Below are 17,461 nucleotides of genomic sequence, written 5' to 3'. Positions count from 1 at the left end.
GGTGGGGGGGGAGAATTAGGAGGGGGGCTGATGGGAAGGGATGGGAAGAGGAAACAAAGGAGGAGGCTACAATGCTTGATAAGAAATGTACTCATTATCTTGCTCATGTAATTGTAACCCCTCTGTACAGTATTTTCACAATTAAAAAAAAAAGGCAGAAGTTAAGGACGTGTTGCCTAGTATATAGTTTACCCCTGAAGATGGGAAGCCTTTGGATTGAATTTTAGGATTAATGCAATTTTGAGCTCCTGGGGGCAAAACAGAATCACAAACTATGTAAAAGGCATATGTAGGGTCTGGAGGCATGGCTCTGTTGGTCGAGTGCTAACCATGAGTAAAAATGTCAGGTTCCAAATTTGAGTCCCAGTCTCAGACCAGGAAAAATACATGTAAGCAGACACTGTTAAGAAAATGAAAGAAAAACATTAACTGTTGTAATAAAGTTGTCATCTTTGAGTGAGTATAGTACAGAAGTATGAGTAAAGGCTAGGAAAAGGATTGGACAGTTATGTCTGGCACTGGTAGAACACATAGTTATCAGTGGTGGAATTGTGAATGTGGAATTTTCTAAAACATTTCTAAAACTATTTTCAATTACTGCTATAAAATCATTGAAGTTACAGCGTAAGGAACAAAATTGAGCAACTGTTAGAATCACATATTCCTTTTATAGCTTTCTGGAGTTCTGATATCTGCACAGAATTGTAGTTACCTGCTTTTATTATGTTAATAATTTCTAGATCACATTCTGTGGTCTAGTTTAGAATTTTCTTGTCCATTTATTCTTGTCCACTTATTACATTTATTGTTATTTTTAGTTTATTTTGATACTCTTTTATAATGTTTATAGTAACATCTCTGACGATTTTAGTGATCAAAGAAAATAGGGTTATTATAGCTCTACCAGTGAAAATGAGCTTGAAAATTCATTTGGTTTGTCATTGTTCAGACTCTATGAGAAACCTATAATCCTTATGACCATCTTTTGGAATATTAAGAATATCAATTGTAATTTTTAGAGTATGTAAGAAACTTAGTTTCAAATAATATATATATAGACCTCAGCACAGGTCCAGTAACTCTCTGGAAATTATTTTTTTCACTATATATCATATTTTTCAGATGTCTTTTAGAACAAAACTGAGTGCACAAATAAAATACACAATGACAGTATTTCTAATCTGCTTACTGGGTAGATGGAAATCTGATTGGTTAATACATTGGATATCAACTGCATTTGGTAATTATGATTGAAAGAGTCAAATATATATTGGAAGATAGTTGTGTAGCTAGTTTCTCATAAATTAACTCTATTTAGAAAATGTATTTGCTTTAAAAGACCTACAAAAGTTCTGTTACCTTTGTAAGATGGGTTATCTCTACTCGAAGTCCTATGAAGTGACTTCTTTAGTAGGCATCTTTTGAGTGAACTGTTACTTATCTCTCACATGCTCACCTATGAACTGTTTCCCCAAAGTGTTCCCTTGAATTTTGATACTGAAACTACTAGAGTCTGCTGCCCCCACCCTCTCTTACTCTAAAATAAGAGCTACAATAAGTTTCTTTTCAAAATTGTAATGTGAGAGAAAATTTCTTTAGAATAAGAGAATAGATAACAATCCTAAAAACACCTGAATTTTCAAGTTTTTTGAAATGTCGAGTCTGAGAGCATCTGACATTTTTATATAATTTTCCTTAAAAGAAAGGATCCTGATGAACACTAATATTTCAGAAATACCTGTCTTCTAGTTCGAATGAATTCTAAAAATATCATCTAAATATAATTATTTAGAATATGACTTGTAAAAAATGTGTATATATTTGCTTTGTTGACTAATTTAGGTTTCAAACACTGTAATGATACATTATTGATAATAAATCTTTATTCCTCCCTTGTATAAACACAACTGCTTGTAAATGAAAGCAGCTTTATTGCCATGACATTTCTCTCAAATTGCAGTGTTAAGTAGGGTGGCTTTATGGAGGACAGAGCGCTACCACCGCTTAACCACTGTATGACATTTCTTCTGACTTGGGAGCTATTGGCCTCTACTCAAAAGGTTAGGGAATTTGGGAAACCTGGGAACAAGTACATAAAGAAAGATACTGCTTCCTTTTGCTCTGGTTCTGATCATCCAGGTCAAATGGAATTGGAAACATTTCCACAATATAAAGCTTATATAACCAAGTCAGTTATGACAATCTTCCTTGACCAGCTGGAATAAACTAGGTACTGTGTTTGTGAAGTATATATAGTAGCTGTTGTTGGAACTTGAAATACTTTGGTTTTTAGATTATGAACTATGAAACCTGAAGTAAAGGCATACAGGTTAGAGGAGACTGGAGTTTGAGATGATGTCACTTATCCCTTCAGCTACCCAGGGCTAGTAAATAAAAAAAGAAAAGGAGGGCTGGGAAGGTGGCTCAGTGGTAGAGTGCTTGCCTTGAATGCATGAGGCCATGGGTTCGATTCCTCAGCACCACATAAGCAGAAAAAGTGGTGTTGTGGCTCAAGTGGTAGAGCACTAGCCTTCAGTTGAAGAGCTGAGGGGCAGCGCCCAGGCCCTACGACCGACGAGAGAGAGAGAGAGAGAGAGAGAGAGAGAGAGAGAGAGGATTCAGTGAACTTCTGTCAACTGTATCCAACGCTCTCTGGTAGTTAAAGGTGGTGTAAAATGCTTTTAGAGTGGCAGAAAGGGGGGAAGAGTAGGTATTACTATATTCCTTTCCTTAGATCATTTCCAGAAATATTCAAAGCAGTTTTGTATGTCTTCATCTGTAGATGCAAAACCAAATCTAGTGTTTATTTCTAAGGGCATATTCCACATAGAATACTGATAACTTCATTTCCAAAACTCAAGAATTAACTCAAATATGTTAACTGATTTTCTCCTTTGAGAGGGAGGGAAGGATACTCTTCTGTTTTGTATGATGTAGTATTTCAAGTAACTAGAACCGTACCTGCGTACTATGAACTCAGCTAAAACTTTTAATTTCAGTTTTTCAAAATTTATGCGGTTCTTATAAATAAATAGTATTGCTAAATCTAATAGTCAGTTTGGATGCTCATGCCATATATAGAGATATCTATCTATCTATAATTCTTTCTGATAAAGGGATTTGATAAAGGTTAAAGAAAATCAAAGATAATTCTTGATGAATTCTGGGAAGATAATAAGGCTTCAACTGAATTTTTTTCTATGGGAATCATAGGAAAAATAATAGATGTAAGTAGAATTTAACCTTAGAATTGTTGAGATTATGGTGCCAAACGGTGCAGCTAAAAGATTGGGTGACTCGTTAGGCTTCTATAGAAGTGTGAGCGTGGAGGCCATGATTACAAATGATGCTCTTCGTAATGATGGTGGCTACCCTGTGTAGATGTCTCATCGAATCCAGGCACTCACTACAGATTGTACTGATTTCACCTCATACTCTCAGAAACCATGTTAATTAGATGCTGCTATTTTCCATTTTTTAGTTAAAGACCCCAAGGTTTACTTTAGCAATATAAGGTATCTTGTTTGTTTATTTATTTATTGTGTGTCTTCACACTTTGCTTCCATAAAAACTAAGTTTCATAACAATAGGAACTGTGTCTTATTTTTGGCTGTAGCTGACACAGAGTAGGTGATCCAAATAATTTGTCAAAAGGAATGAATGCATGCCTGAATGAGTGAAATCTTGTGACAAGAGAAAGAGCCTAACAAACTTCTAATGAGTAATGTAGTTGGTTTTGAGTGTAGACCCATCGCCCCAGTAATCAGCTTTCATCAAAGAGATGCAGAAGTGTTTTGGAAGATTAGGGCTGAGCAAGCCTCACAGAACTCTATTTTGAAGATTCATTGATTACCTTCAAGAGAAGTATTTACGTTTCTGAAGTACAGACAGAAAATAGATAAGAATTGAGGAATAAATGAAAACTTTTGACAGTAGAAGGGGGGAATGAGTCATATACTTTTTCAGGTTTAGTATTAAAGAGGAAAGGAAGAAATAGGATTATGGGTGAATTGACAAAACAAGAGAATTTGGGAAATTTAGTACTACGTTTGTTATTGTTATTAAGGTTTCCATAGGAAGGAATTTACGATCTATCAATGACACCATAGAGTAAGAGTCAACTTTCAAAATCAGACGTGAAACACAAAAATTTCACAAAAGAAAGATGCTAGCCTTATTTCAATTATGAACAACTACTTACTAATAGTTTTGTATTTCTCATATTAATTTTCTAATTTAAGTATTTTATACAGTATATATATAAGTATGTATAACGTATGTTTGTATGATCTGTGAGTATTTTTTTTCTTTTGAAACAGGTTGTAAGTTCTACAAATGGCGAGTTAAACACAGATGACCCCACTGCAGGACGTTCTAACGCGCCCATCACTGCTCCCACTGAAGTGGAAGTGATGGATGAGACCAAGTACGTACTGCTTTCGTTCGTTCATTTAGGAACTTGTTATTCTTTAGCTCTGCATGTTTCAAGTTCATTTGTAGTCACATTCACTTCTTCCCCTCCCCCCCAAACAGATATAAAAGAAGTAATACACTTAATTATTTTATTTCAAATAGTGCCATTTCAGTAAATACTTTAATAATATAACCAGAATTACAAACTTTGTTCAAATTCTCATTTAAAATTAATAGCATATTTTTAGCTTTTGGCACTTGAGCTTTGTATGAAAGTTGTTACCATACTATGTATATTATTCTTCCTGTAAGTATAAAAATAATTCATTTTATAGGATGTTATATAATTGGTTATTAGTTTTAAGATACAAATTATATTCTGCTTGGATAATTAGCGTGATAAACAATGTGATCATTTCATTGTGTGCTGTTTCTGATGATCTCTCTTTCTTTTTTTTCCTCGTATTTTTTTTTTATGTGTATAGCTGCCAGAAAGTGTTGAACATGTGGTGAGTTCTCAAGTGTAGGCAGGCAGAAATAGCTCCGTTGGCTATCATTTCAAATACTTAGCAGTTAAAAACAAAACAAAAAACAACAAAAAAAATAAATGAACCTCTGACCATAGAAATTATAATTGGTAAAAGCTATGTAAAAATATTTGCTATCATTAATAGTAGCTCGGGAGAGCAAAAGATATTTTTTTGAGGAGCTCTTTTGCCTGCTGCAACTTTTTTGCTTTGAGTGACGTTTTGATTGCATAGATGACATGTCCACTTTGCTTGTGCTTGTGCATTTCTTTTTATTCTAAATAGAAAAAGAGGCAGATTTTCTTTTCTCCTCTTTGTAATTACTATGAAATACTTACAACAGACTCTCTTCCCTATGTTATCACTAAAACTGTATTTTAGTTACTAACCAGTTATCATGGTAGTTCAATATAATGTTGACAAACTTAATGATAAACTCTATGGAGAGAGTGTGGATTCTCAAAGTAGCTCCTGACAATTAACAGATATCATAAAAAACATTGTTTTTACTTGTGAAAATGATACTGACACTGGCTTTCAGTTGTAATTTTCTGTCTCAGTTTCAGGAACATTTTGAGTCAGACTTAGAATAAACAAAGGAAGATGCTTAGATTAGCAAATTTTGAATCATTTTACTTATCATCGAATATTATATAATTTCTTTAAAAATGCTTATTCACATTGTATTTATTATTATAATTACTGTTATTTATTATGGAGTTGTACAAAGGGGTTACAGTGCTTTTTGGTCAGTGTCACTTGTGTGTTTTGTTTAAATATAAAATAGAGTTTGTGACTTGGAGGACCACTCCTTAGGACAGTTAAGAAGGCAGGACGGAAGGTTAGAGTAGTGTGATCCCTGTTAAGCGTAGCTGGTAGAGTCCTGCTGCCACTTACTTGTTACTGTCTTCATGCTTGTTTCCTTCCTATGAAAGAACGTGAATAGTGTTGCTTCATTGGTTGTGGAGAAATGTAAATGTGATAAAGCTCTTGTATAGTGTCTGGTATCTCCAGTTATTTCCTCATTACCAGACCCTAGGGACCTTTCTCATTTGCATTCTTCCAGCAGTGTCCCTCTCGTATTCTTCCTTCCTTCCCACCCTCTTCATAGGAACAGGCTGTTCGTTCTGCACTCACTTCCTTCCAGAGATTGGATTTCAATCAGCTCCATTACTTTTATTTTTTTATTCATTCAGGTGTACTGCTGAGATTTCAGAACTGTTGAGTACTCTTCTCACTCCTAAATAGATTACAGAGTAGCGGGAAAGATTGCAGTTGTACTAGCATAGGGTAGTTTATGATACAAATTATAGAAAAACAATTAGAGCTTGTAAAGAAAGAGATTGCTTCTTGACTTGGAAGGTCAGAGAATACTTTATGGAGGTGGCTTTGAAGAGTAGCATTGAGAGTGATTTATTTGGGGTGAGTCAAAGTGTGTGCTATGGGTTTGGTTATCTTTCTAGACATTAGGGAGACACATCTTTGGGAAGCCGGGAAAGGTACAGAACTTGAGGGATAAAGGGTAAAAAGTACAGCAGTGGAGTTCCCTGGACGCTGATGAGAGTGAGCTGTGCAACTCATGGGCAGAGGTGGAAGAGAGGAAGGGAACAGACATTGTATGAAAGGAAATGTACTTACTACCTGTCTCATGTAAGTACCGTCCCTCTGTACATCACTTTTATAATAACAGCAAAGTAAATAATTTTTTAAAAGAAGAATGAGAAAGAAGAAAGTGACAGATAAACGATTCCTGAAGGAAGTATTTTCCATTGCTTAGAACATGATGTCCAGATTTCTCTTTTTAAAATTGTTATTATAAAGGTGATGTACAGAGGGGTTGTAGTTTAATAAGTCAGGTAATAAGAACAGTTTTTGGGGGGGGACAGTGTCACCTCTTCCCTCACTCTCTTCCAGTTTTTCCCTCCCATCCCTACCTACAAGTTACATAGTTTATTTTCAACATAGTGTCTAGTGAGTACCGTTACTGCATTCATTCTTCTTTTGTCCCTCTATTTCTTTGCCCCTCACAACCCTCCCCAAAACAGTTAAAATAAGACCAAAAAAAAAAAGAGAGAGAGAGAACAACAACAAAAAAAGCGCCTTCTTGTTTCCATTTCTTGGGGTTCGTTTTGATCACTACTGTGCATGACCAGAGGCGGAGGCCTTGCGCTGTGTGCTCCTCTAGATTCCCAGTATGACAGAAAAGGCCCCTCGTAATGTTCACAGTCTGCCCAGCACCTCTGCCCCCATCTTTCTCACTGTCTAGCCTTCTGTTCCATTGATTGGTTTGGCTTTTCTCTGTTAAAGCTATTTACGTGTTTCCTACATGATGAAACTTTCTGAATTTGTTGAAAACAAGGTTTTTTCCATCCTCAGACCCCTCCCCCGTGGTTAAAATAGCAAACCTCAACAAACTATTACTAGTTAATGAAATAAGTATTTACTGGGCTGTCATGTGACCGTTTAAAAGAAGTGAAATGGAAAACATGTTAGGTGAAAGAAGCCAAACACAGAGGCCTCACATTAGATGATTCCATCTGAATGAACTCTCCAGAGTAGGAAGCATGTAGGGCCAGAAAGTAGGTTAGCGGTTTGTAAGGCAGGAAACAGGGGGGGGGGGGGGGGAGGACAACTGCTTATGGTAATGTGGTTTTTTTTTAAATGGGAAGCTAAACATCTTTCCCTTTGGTGGTGAGGATGGCCGGCCAGCCTGTGCACATATATCATTGTAGTGTACACTTTAAAAGGTGAAGTTGGAACATTTTCCTCAAGGTAGGTTATAGGAATCCTCAGAACTTTACTAGCTTTCCACTAAAACTCTTTAAACACATAGTTTTTACTTTTCCTTCAATGAGGTTGATTTTAAACATTTGTCCAGATTCATGAATACATTCCTCATGTCCTCTAGTTTTTGTCTAAGGTCAGCAGCTTTTCCTTTTTTAGATTGTGTTATATGATTCTGTTAGAAACCTGCCTAGAATTATTTCAGATTTTTTTTCTATCTAATTAAACAGCAAGTGGAGCTGTAGATTAAGTTGTAGAATGCCAGCCTTGAGCAAAAAACTATGGACAGCACCTAGGCCCTGAGTTCAAACTCTAGTAATGCCAAAAAAAAAAGGAAGGAAGTGATTTGTAATTGCCTAAGAAAGCAGGCTTCTTAAAAGCCAGCAAACAGTGCGATCAGATAGAAACATTTATTTGAAGCATCACTAGTGAGCAGAAAATTGACTCCAGGGTGTAACTTGTTTTCTTCTGTAATTAGATAATTGTTTTGTATCAGTATTCTTGAACATTTAAGAAACTTGTTGCTTAAAAGTATGTTAAGGTGACAGTGCATTCATTTATTGAGTTACTAGTATTCTGGACTTTGATAGTCTTTAGAATTATAAAAATGAACAAAATGTTATTTTTCAGGAGATGATTTTTAGTGAGAATAACAAAAGTAAAGCGATAGTAGTAAAGGCTATAGAACTTTCTCTAAAATTTTTTATTGTAAAGGTGATGTACAGAGTGGTTACAGTTTCATGTCAGGTAATGAGTACATTTCTTTTTGGATAGTGTCACCTCTTTCTTCATTTTCTCCCGGATTTTTCCCTCCCAACCCCCACAAATTGTATAGTTCATTTCCAACACAGTGTCTAGTGAGTATCACTGCTGCATTGGTTCACCCTTTGTCCCACCATTTCTGTGCTCCCCCTTTCCTCCCCAAATCAGATAAACTTACATACAAGGTACAGAAATAAAGAAATAGTGACCAAATATCTTCCTTTAATGAACCTAGGACCTCATACATGTCGGGCAAGTGATCCGCCACTGAGCTATACCCCAGCCTCTAGAGATGATTTGGGTAGGATAAATGGATTTTAGGTAGGTATACCCAAGATCATAGGTGAAGAGAAGAGTCTGAAAGACCATGTAGTATGTGCTAGTTGCATTCTTCTCCCTGTAAAGGTGACACTGAGAAGTTGAGTGAAGAACATAGTAAGGAGCCATGTGACTAATGCCTTAGCCAGTAGAGAATTGTCCATGAGACCATTATCATCAACTGCCCATCCTAATGGGCAGTTTAGCTGGTAGATTTGGAGAGAGGAGAGACTTCACTGCAAATTCCAGCTACTCTTTTTTTCAAAATGTTTTACTTGTTTTGAGACAAGGTCTTGGTCTGTAACTCATCTCACCTCAAATTCACAATCCCCTTGTGTCAGCCTCTTGAGTACTGGGATTAGAAGCATACTTCACCACACCCAGCTGGAAATTCTGTTCAAAGACTCAGCAGTTGTTTGGGCAAGACAAAAATTTCTGAACTAAGGCAGCATGAGAAAAGGAGGGGGAAAGATCGTGTGGACAGAAGAGAGGGAGACGAGACACTGGGATGAGATGAGTCTTGTAGGTCCCTGCTTGCGATCGTTCGGTGGATGGATGGTCTGCCCCTGATAGGAACCCTTCCTGCCTAACTGAATACCTCTCCCTATTTAAAATCAAGATACTGCAAGATGAAATTGCATGTTTGGTATTAATTTTAAGGGAAGAAGGGTCTTTGTCAAAGAGTTAAAAGATTAGATGCCATTAAAAGATAATTTGTCTTAGCTTACTTAGGTAAGGAGAGGTTGGCCGGCTTTTTCTTTCTTTTCTGTTTCTTTGTCTCTAGTTTCCCTCCCCCCGCCCCCCCATCTTTGAACTCAGGACTTTGTGTTTACTAGCTAGGCAGGCTTTTTTTCTTTTTCTTTTAATTACAATCTTGTTTTTGCTTGGAACGACTGAGACCATGATCTTCCTGATTGGAAGTAGAAACAGGAGCAGTCATCCAGCAGCTATACTAAAAACCAGTGCTTTCTGACCTAACCTTAAGGTTCAGACTTTGTTAAGAATGCCTTCCAAAACACCTATGTGAGATAAGCACAGAAACTTTTAATTCATGAAGGTCACTAAAGCCTGTGCCCCAGAGCCAAAACATTCATTTATTCAGTAGCTATTAATTAAATGAGTATCAACTTTATGCTACCTTGTTGGGATGTATCTGGGAGTAAACCCTTACTTATAAAGCTTAAATTCTAATGTGAAAGGAACAGGAATTTCAGAGTGTAATAAAGGAGTAAAAGCTGGGGCCACGTGGCTCCAGTTGTGGTACATGTGCTTATTAATGCTAACAAAGCTGTCAATAGTAGTGATTTAGGTCTGGGCTGGAGACAGTTGAGCAGAGACTTAATTCTTAATAATTAAGGGTATAACTCTTATTGGAAATGACTTTAAAGGAATCAACCAGGGTTAAACTATCAAGTTGTAAGGATATATTTTGGTAACATTTCTGAATTTGAATGCATTCACATTTGACGAGGCAATGCTGCCATCTGGTGGTGGTTTCTTTAGTAGCAGTCTAGCTTTGCTTTTGCAAGTCTAAGGCTATTTTTAGTTAGTGGGAATTTATGTCTTTTTTTTTGTTCTTCTTTGGTAGGTTGTTGTTGAACTTAAAGGGGTTCTACAACTAGAATTCACCTTAAGATCTTTAGTCTTAATGCCTGGCATGGATTTCTGTATTTGATCATACTTAGGTTGATAAAAGGTTACTTAGGTTCTGACTTTCAGAACTGAAAGCAATAAATAAGGCATGTGAATAGCTAATACAAGTGTGGAAAACTGGGACTTGAACATGTTCACAAAAATGCATATGACATTAAGTTTCTCATTCTAAAAGGCATATGTAACTTAAAATAGTATCTTAGAAAAAGCTTAAAAGAATAAACCAAGGAATTCAAAACAACATCATATTTAGAAACAGTTAACACCATTCAAAGGACTTTATACTAATTAATTTCCACTTTCATGTGATGAGATTCTTAAAGTTAATATTTAAATTTTGATCTGTTCATTTTGAATGCCAGTGTTTGATTACTTGCTTTCTTACCCTGTGGATATTTTCCAACTTGTTTTCCTAAGTCTTTGAAAGATTTAGTTTAGATGAGTGATTTTCATTTCTTAAAAAGCATTTTTGACTTGAATTATGTTTTCCTTTGCCACTCCAGAAAATTTATGCAACAGATTTGAAATAGATTTGATAGCTGCCATTATAAGTTTTTGCTTATGTTTTTCTAAGCATAGGAAAGATCAGTTACACTGTGGGCCTTGCTTTCCTGTGTCAGCACTTCTCTAAGCCCCTGATTGAGTCTTTCATGTTTCCTGGTAGTCTCCCCAGGGAGGTGAGGTAAAGTTTGTAAAGATTCATAATTGTACCTAGTCCTGGTTGAATCTTTATCAGCTGACACAATTCTTACTGGCATATTATTGACTGTCATTTTGTGTTGTTTGGATGGGGCTGTGTAATGTGGATCTCTGCATAAACCACAATAAATGATGTGGAATTATTTTTATTAAAGATAATTCAGGCAGAGAGATTGATAACAACTAGATAGTGTAGAATAGGTCTCTTAAAATTAGAGGGTAAGGGCTGGGAAAGTGACTCAGTGGTAGAGCTCTTGCCTTGCGTGCATGAGGCCCTGGGTTCAATTCCTCAGCACCACATAAGCAGAAAAAGCTGGAAGTGGCACTGTGGCTCAGGTGGTGGGAGTTAGTCTTGAGCTGAAAAGCTGAGGGATAGTGCCCAGGCCCAGAGTTCAGGCCCCACGACTGGCCAAAAAAAACAACAAATAGAAAACCACAGGGTAATTATTACAATTAGCTTGCAGATGTTGGTAATACTCCTTAATGAATGAAAGTTAGTAAGAATTGGAAGAACATTTTGCTTTTATTACAAAATATGCACACCAATATGGAAAACTCAAGGATACCTAACCATGTTTGCCTGTACCAAAAGTAAAACTCAAGACTAGAACGTGGATCAAGTGGTACAGCACTTGTCTTCAAATACAGGACTCTGAGGTGAAGTCCTAGTACCACCAAAAGAAAAGAGTAGACACAAAAGGAATTAATTGTTTAAATCTCTTTGGGTGAGTGCTATCGAGTCATACTCCTTTCCAGTTCCTGTTAGCCTCCACATCATTGTACAGTCTGGCAGGAAGAAGGTGTACTGTGAGAACCTGCTTCTCTCCAGGCTCAGAACTACGTTGCTCTGAGTGTATAGTCTGAACTATGAAATCACCTTGATTATGCTGTTTGAAGTCCTCAATATATTTTCACTTAATACACAGTAAGGTTGACATTCTTTTAGCTCTGTCAGTTTTTGGCATTATAGGTAACACTTCTCTTTTCCAGTTGATAATATGGCAGGAAATATAGAGTGTATTTCCTAGTTCTTTTTATCTCTGGAATCCAAACTGACTCTTGATGACCCTGAAATCCCTCCCCTTGGGGTCATTATTGCCTTTGTCACGGTAGCTTCAGCAGTCTTGTATGAGAGAGAACGGGGAGGCTGCCTAAGAGGACTGTAGAAGAGCACGCCCCTGTCAGCTTACTGAGCATGCTAAATAACGTGCTGGGTTGGTGAAAATGCAGAGTGCCAGAGGGTCTCCCCTCCTGGAGCAAAGCCATTTGAATTTGCTGGCTCCTGTGTGCTACATTTCCTAGGACGTCTTGCTACGACTAAAAGGCATGTTGATTAGACATAATAGTAACAACTCTGCCATCGTTTCACTAATATACATGCTTCACTGGTGTATTTACTTTTTTTTTTGCACTAGCCTGTTGCTTCTTATAACCCTTTATAGTTAATATAATCGATTCAACCATTGTTGAATGTGTTTGTATAACAAAGCACTGTTCCCTCTCTTTCCAGGTGCTGCTGTTTTTTCAAACGAAGGAAAAGGAAAACCATCCAACGTCACAAGTGACTGTGGCCACAGACAGGTCCGGGGGAGTTACTTGCACCTTCATCTGCTGTCTTGTGATTGAAGTCATCTCTGTAGTGACCCCACATATTTTCAAGGACTCACTCCTAGAAACAAAAAGTCATACTTTCCTACTTCATTTTGTGGTTGTCTTACATTCATATTTTTTTTCTACTTTCACTTTTATGGAAGCTTTAAAGTTTGATCAAAACCTGAGCGCTTTGTCCATCAGTGAATGGAGTGGACCAATGAGGTGATATTGCTGAGTACGTTTCCACAGTGTGTTTTCCAGAAGCTCTTCTCCTGCTTAGGAAAGCAGTATGGTATCTTACAGGTTAAGCAGTTAGATACCTAATTTGTTTTTTTTTTTTTAAGATACTTTGTGTAAAAGCATACTCAAATGGAAATTTCCTTCTCAATGGACAGGGCAGCAGCAGAGAAAACCAGAATTGGCTGACCATTTTAAAAACAATTCCTTGAGAAGTTCATGTTTTGTGTCATCTGCATTGATTTCAGCATTTCTGACGGTACTGTCATTCATGAGTCCTGTTAGCATTCACTCTGTGAATTGTGGTACAGTCACTACCCAGAGGTACTGAGCAAAGCACTGGGTGGGTCAGCAGATGGTGGTGATAACATGAGTCACAAAAAAGGGTGGGAAGTTCCAGCTCTGGCTTTTGTCGCCGTACTATGTGAAGTACTGTGTTGCAAAAGTGGCAAAAGCACTTGTTTTTTTAAAAGTCCAAATATTTGTATAATATAACTTTATGCTTCCAGATACTAGTGTATGTTAGATGTCAAGGAATGAATATTTTGAGAAGTTGGAATTTTTGAAAATACACTAAGAAAAAGAAATAAATGTGAACTTGGTTGTGCTATGTAAGGCTGAAGCGTGAGGTCCCTGAACGCTACTGCTGAATGATAGATCCTCCCCTGAGCAGAAAACCCAGCTGCTCTGCAGGGGTGTCTGTTTATTGTTTTGCTCTTTGGTTAAAAAACAAAACAAAAACACTTCCCAGCAATAAAAACTGGTCACTCACTCGACTGCCCTCTGTGTTTTAGGCCCTGGTTTTAACTTTGCTAGTTTTTGGGAATTTTCCCACTTGCAGCAAGATTTCGATGATTGAAAAATGTTAGGAGAGGATGGGTCAGGTGCTTTGTCTCCCTGGTCTTTTGAAGTGCCTGCAGTGTGTGAGTAGAATAACAGGTGTGTGGAAGAGGAAGCCCTTTCCACGTTTCTTTTAGTGTGCTTTGTTTTAAGCCATAAAGATGAAAGTCTTGTCACTTTTGACTCAAAGGGTTAAAACAAGAAGACTGGCTTGAAAGAATTATGTTGGTCAGTTCTCCTATTTACCATTCATTCATGAGACTTAGTCCAATCCCATGCAGTCTCTTTGTCTTTAAGTATGTGCCTCCAGTGTGCTTATTTATTTTTTATTGTTTCAAGGTAACATTTAAAATGTGCATCAATGTAAACAAATCCACATTTTACTTCATTATTGCATTTACAGGTATTTAATTGTACTTTGTAATTTATTTTTCTTATTAGCCAAAAGCTCAATGTGTTGTTTTTGATTTATTAAGCATCGTATGATACCACAAATCAGGACGTTGTTTGTCACTGTTGCTCTGAGTCCTAGGATTGATCTTTTCTTGATTTTGAAGACCTATTATGCCCAGCTTGGAAGACATTGGCTGTCTCATTTGGTCAACAGTTCCATTCTATCTGTTTGTGTAGATATTTGTTATAATGTCTTAAATTACAGAAGTTACATACTGAGCTTTTATTTTTGTTTGCTTTGAGCAAGATAGATGGATGTTTGGCCATTATAATGTGAAACCACTTCTTTATTTACAGTATTTGACCAAATTTGTGTGTCTATGATATTTGTAAAATACATGGGCTATCTGTATTTCTTATCATAAGCCTCTATTTAGTTTTATTCTCAGTAGGGTTTTTTGGACTGTACAGTGTTTATATGATCTGAATTCCTTATACATAAGAAGGTGTGTATATTAATCCAATTATGGACTTAAATATTTTAAAAGTATAAATACCCTTATTTGCTGCAAAGACCAGTGTGTAGACATTTGCTTTTTAGCAATACTTTTTTTAAGTGCTCCATTTTAATGCCAAGGACGGAGTCTTCCGGCAGCACGGACGGCCCGTGGTAGGCAGTGCAGGTGTGTGTGGGCTACGCCAACAATGTTTTGCATTTTTATGCTTTTCTGTCAACACTAATGAAGTCAACATTGCCTGAACGTCTGAATAATGAAACACATCCCTGTTTAAAAAAGTATGTAACTGAAAAAGAAATAAAAAATAAAGGTAGTTTTTTTACACTTGCCTTTTCCCCTTTACTCAAAGCACGGGCAGCATCACTCATCCAAGCAGGAGTTTTAGAAATTCACCATTTCGTCTGTGAGCTGTGAGCAGGAGAGCTAAAGGACCATGCTTTGGTTCTGTTAGAACGTAGCTGTGAGGGGCACATGATCCAGAAGATCAAACTGACTTTTTTTGGTTTATGTTTTTCTGAATTAAATAACTGAACAACTAGAGCTGTATGCTACTACACTGAAGGAAACAATTCCTTTTAGAGAGTGAAATCATGTATTATGCTCATAGAAGTTGAGCAGTGTGAGTCCCGTTTTAGGTGAGCAGATTTAAAATGGTTGCATGTGGGAAGTGCGAATGGTGACCGCTGGCCTTGCGCCGCCAGTGCTTGGCCTGGTGCGCTTGCGGCGCTTGGTTAGGTAAAGTAGCGCTCACCTAGCCTGGGCGGGCTGTTTCCGTTAAGCCCCACTGACCAGCAGGAGAACTAACATATAACACATCATCTTTAGACGGCCCTACCTAGAAAAACCTGATGTGAGACGGGTTCCCATCTCAATGGTTATGTACTGGTATTACTAAGAACCTTTAGAACTTCCAGTGATTGAACCTTAACCTGGCTTAAGCAATAGGAGCTTACACTTTCTTGTTTAATTAGAGTCCAGTCCTACAACACTTCAGACATGGTTAATCCCAGTACTAAGACTGGACTCGTCTTTATTTCCCTTGGCTTGCTCCCCCAACCCCAGGCCTCCCCCCTCCCCCCTGCCCACGTTTGGTGGTAGTACTGGGGTTTGAACTCAGAGTTTCCTGTCTACTAAGCACTTGAGAACTCCATTTTGCTTTAGCTTGCAATTCCCACCCCGATAAGCTTTGGTGCCTGGACTGGGTTGGACCACACTATGCTCTTCCTGTTTACACTGGGAAAGGAGTGGGGTTAGAGGCACATGCTGTCATACCCAGACTGGTTGTTGTCTTACTAATTTGTCTGGGTTTATTCCAAACTGTAATTCTGAGTAGCTGAGATCACAAGGCAGTGGCGTACTTTCCATCCTGCAGTTCCTCTCTTTCCGTGTGTGATGGTGAAGTGGCCACCCAGTAACCTGCGATTTTACTCTGCTGCCTTAGTAACTACAGTAAGATCTTAAGGTCTGCTTTTCTCAATGGTTTCAACAAGCGCTGATTACTGACGTTCCTGCAATGGATTGCGTGTCTACCCCAAACCAGTTACTATGGACAAGGTGATGCAGTTTTCCCAGTGGGTGAGCCTGGGCCGTGGGCTCACCTTTAGAAGCTACCTGGACTGAGAAATGGGGCAGAAGAGAGGTCACACAAAAAGATAGGAGGGTATTAACACTAGGAGAGTGAATAGCTACTGGATATAAGCAGAATAAACAGTCACCACAACGTGGCAAAAACGCACAGCATGAACACACACCTGATTAACTACCCATTACTGTTTTTCAGAATCTTAACAAGCATTTTTATTATTAGAAGTTACTTATGAACTTATGAGTACTGTTGAAAAATGTTTTAGAATCAGGTAAAAAAGGAAGATGATAAGTTACCTTATTTGATGTGCTTTTGTTTAGCTTGTCACCGTTTTGGTGATAAATTTGGATTAGAAGAGTTAAAACATAACTTTTCTGTGAGTGAAATAACTATGGTAAAGCTTTATGATATTCAGGGTAGCAAGTTTGTTCTCTGCCCAGCTCTGATAGATTTATAGACAGCATCAAGACTTACTTCCTAAGAATGTGTGGGTCATAGCAAAATAAAGGACTGGCAAGGTGTATCAACAGTGTATTGCTGGGACACTAAGTTCTCTTTCCCCTTTTCTTCCGGTTTTAGGCTTTGTGGATAAAAGCAAGCAAAATTAGAGGTTTTTATATACTTAAGCAATTAGCAAACAAATTTGCACATATTTTATTGATTAAATGTAAGACATAGTACCACTTGAATACCAATTTTAATACTTCAATTAGCACTTGAATACAGTAGAAGTATATCAGTGATAGAAATTTAGTTATTTTGCAAGGATACTACTTAATTTGGGATTTGAAGCTGACTGCAAATATTTGAGTTGTTAAATGCCGATCTGTGGCATGCATTTTCTATTTCACCTTTGAAAATGTCTTTTCCTACCAATAGATATTAACAAGTAATGTTCTCAAGTCTTGGATGAAATACTTGAGATTTCTATTATGTTTTTGTTCTTGATAGTTGCCTTTTATCAGATCTGCAGAAAAAGCTAATTTCTAATGCCATCTGTTTTTCAGTTGTAAGGAATTCTTTAAAGGATTCTTTTTGTTTATAAAAAATTCAGGCTGGCCTTAGGTAAAAATATTATAATAGCTGAGGATAGTGGCTCATGCATAAATCCCAGTTTTGCAGCAGACAGAGATGGGACG

At 37.4% G+C, this 17,461-nt stretch overlaps 1 protein-coding gene across 7 annotated transcripts in view; it reads left to right on the top strand.

The window, feature by feature from the left end:
* Positions 1–15,061, top strand: part of Csnk1g3 (casein kinase 1, gamma 3) — a 60,906-nt gene extending 45,845 nt beyond the window's left edge. For 4 of the 7 annotated variants that reach the window (XM_013015733.1, XM_013015729.1, XM_013015732.1 and 1 more), the window contains 3 exons: positions 4,320–4,426; positions 4,899–4,922; positions 12,667–15,061. In XM_013015733.1, coding sequence (XP_012871187.1) covers positions 4,320–4,426; positions 4,899–4,922; positions 12,667–12,721 — 186 coding nt within the window. In that variant the 3' untranslated portion in view covers positions 12,722–15,061. The remainder of the gene's footprint in view (positions 1–4,319; positions 4,427–4,898; positions 4,923–12,666) is intronic. The other 3 variants (XM_013015731.1, XM_013015734.1, XM_013015730.1) reach the window with 1 other exon arrangement.
* Positions 15,062–17,461: the final 2,400 nt, after the last annotated feature.

This window comes from Dipodomys ordii, unplaced genomic scaffold, assembly GCF_000151885.1.
Source record: "Dipodomys ordii isolate 6190 unplaced genomic scaffold, Dord_2.0 Scaffold27, whole genome shotgun sequence".
In the NCBI taxonomy this organism is placed as follows: domain Eukaryota; kingdom Metazoa; phylum Chordata; class Mammalia; order Rodentia; family Heteromyidae; genus Dipodomys; species Dipodomys ordii.
This window is presented reverse-complemented; position numbering and strand designations above follow the sequence as displayed.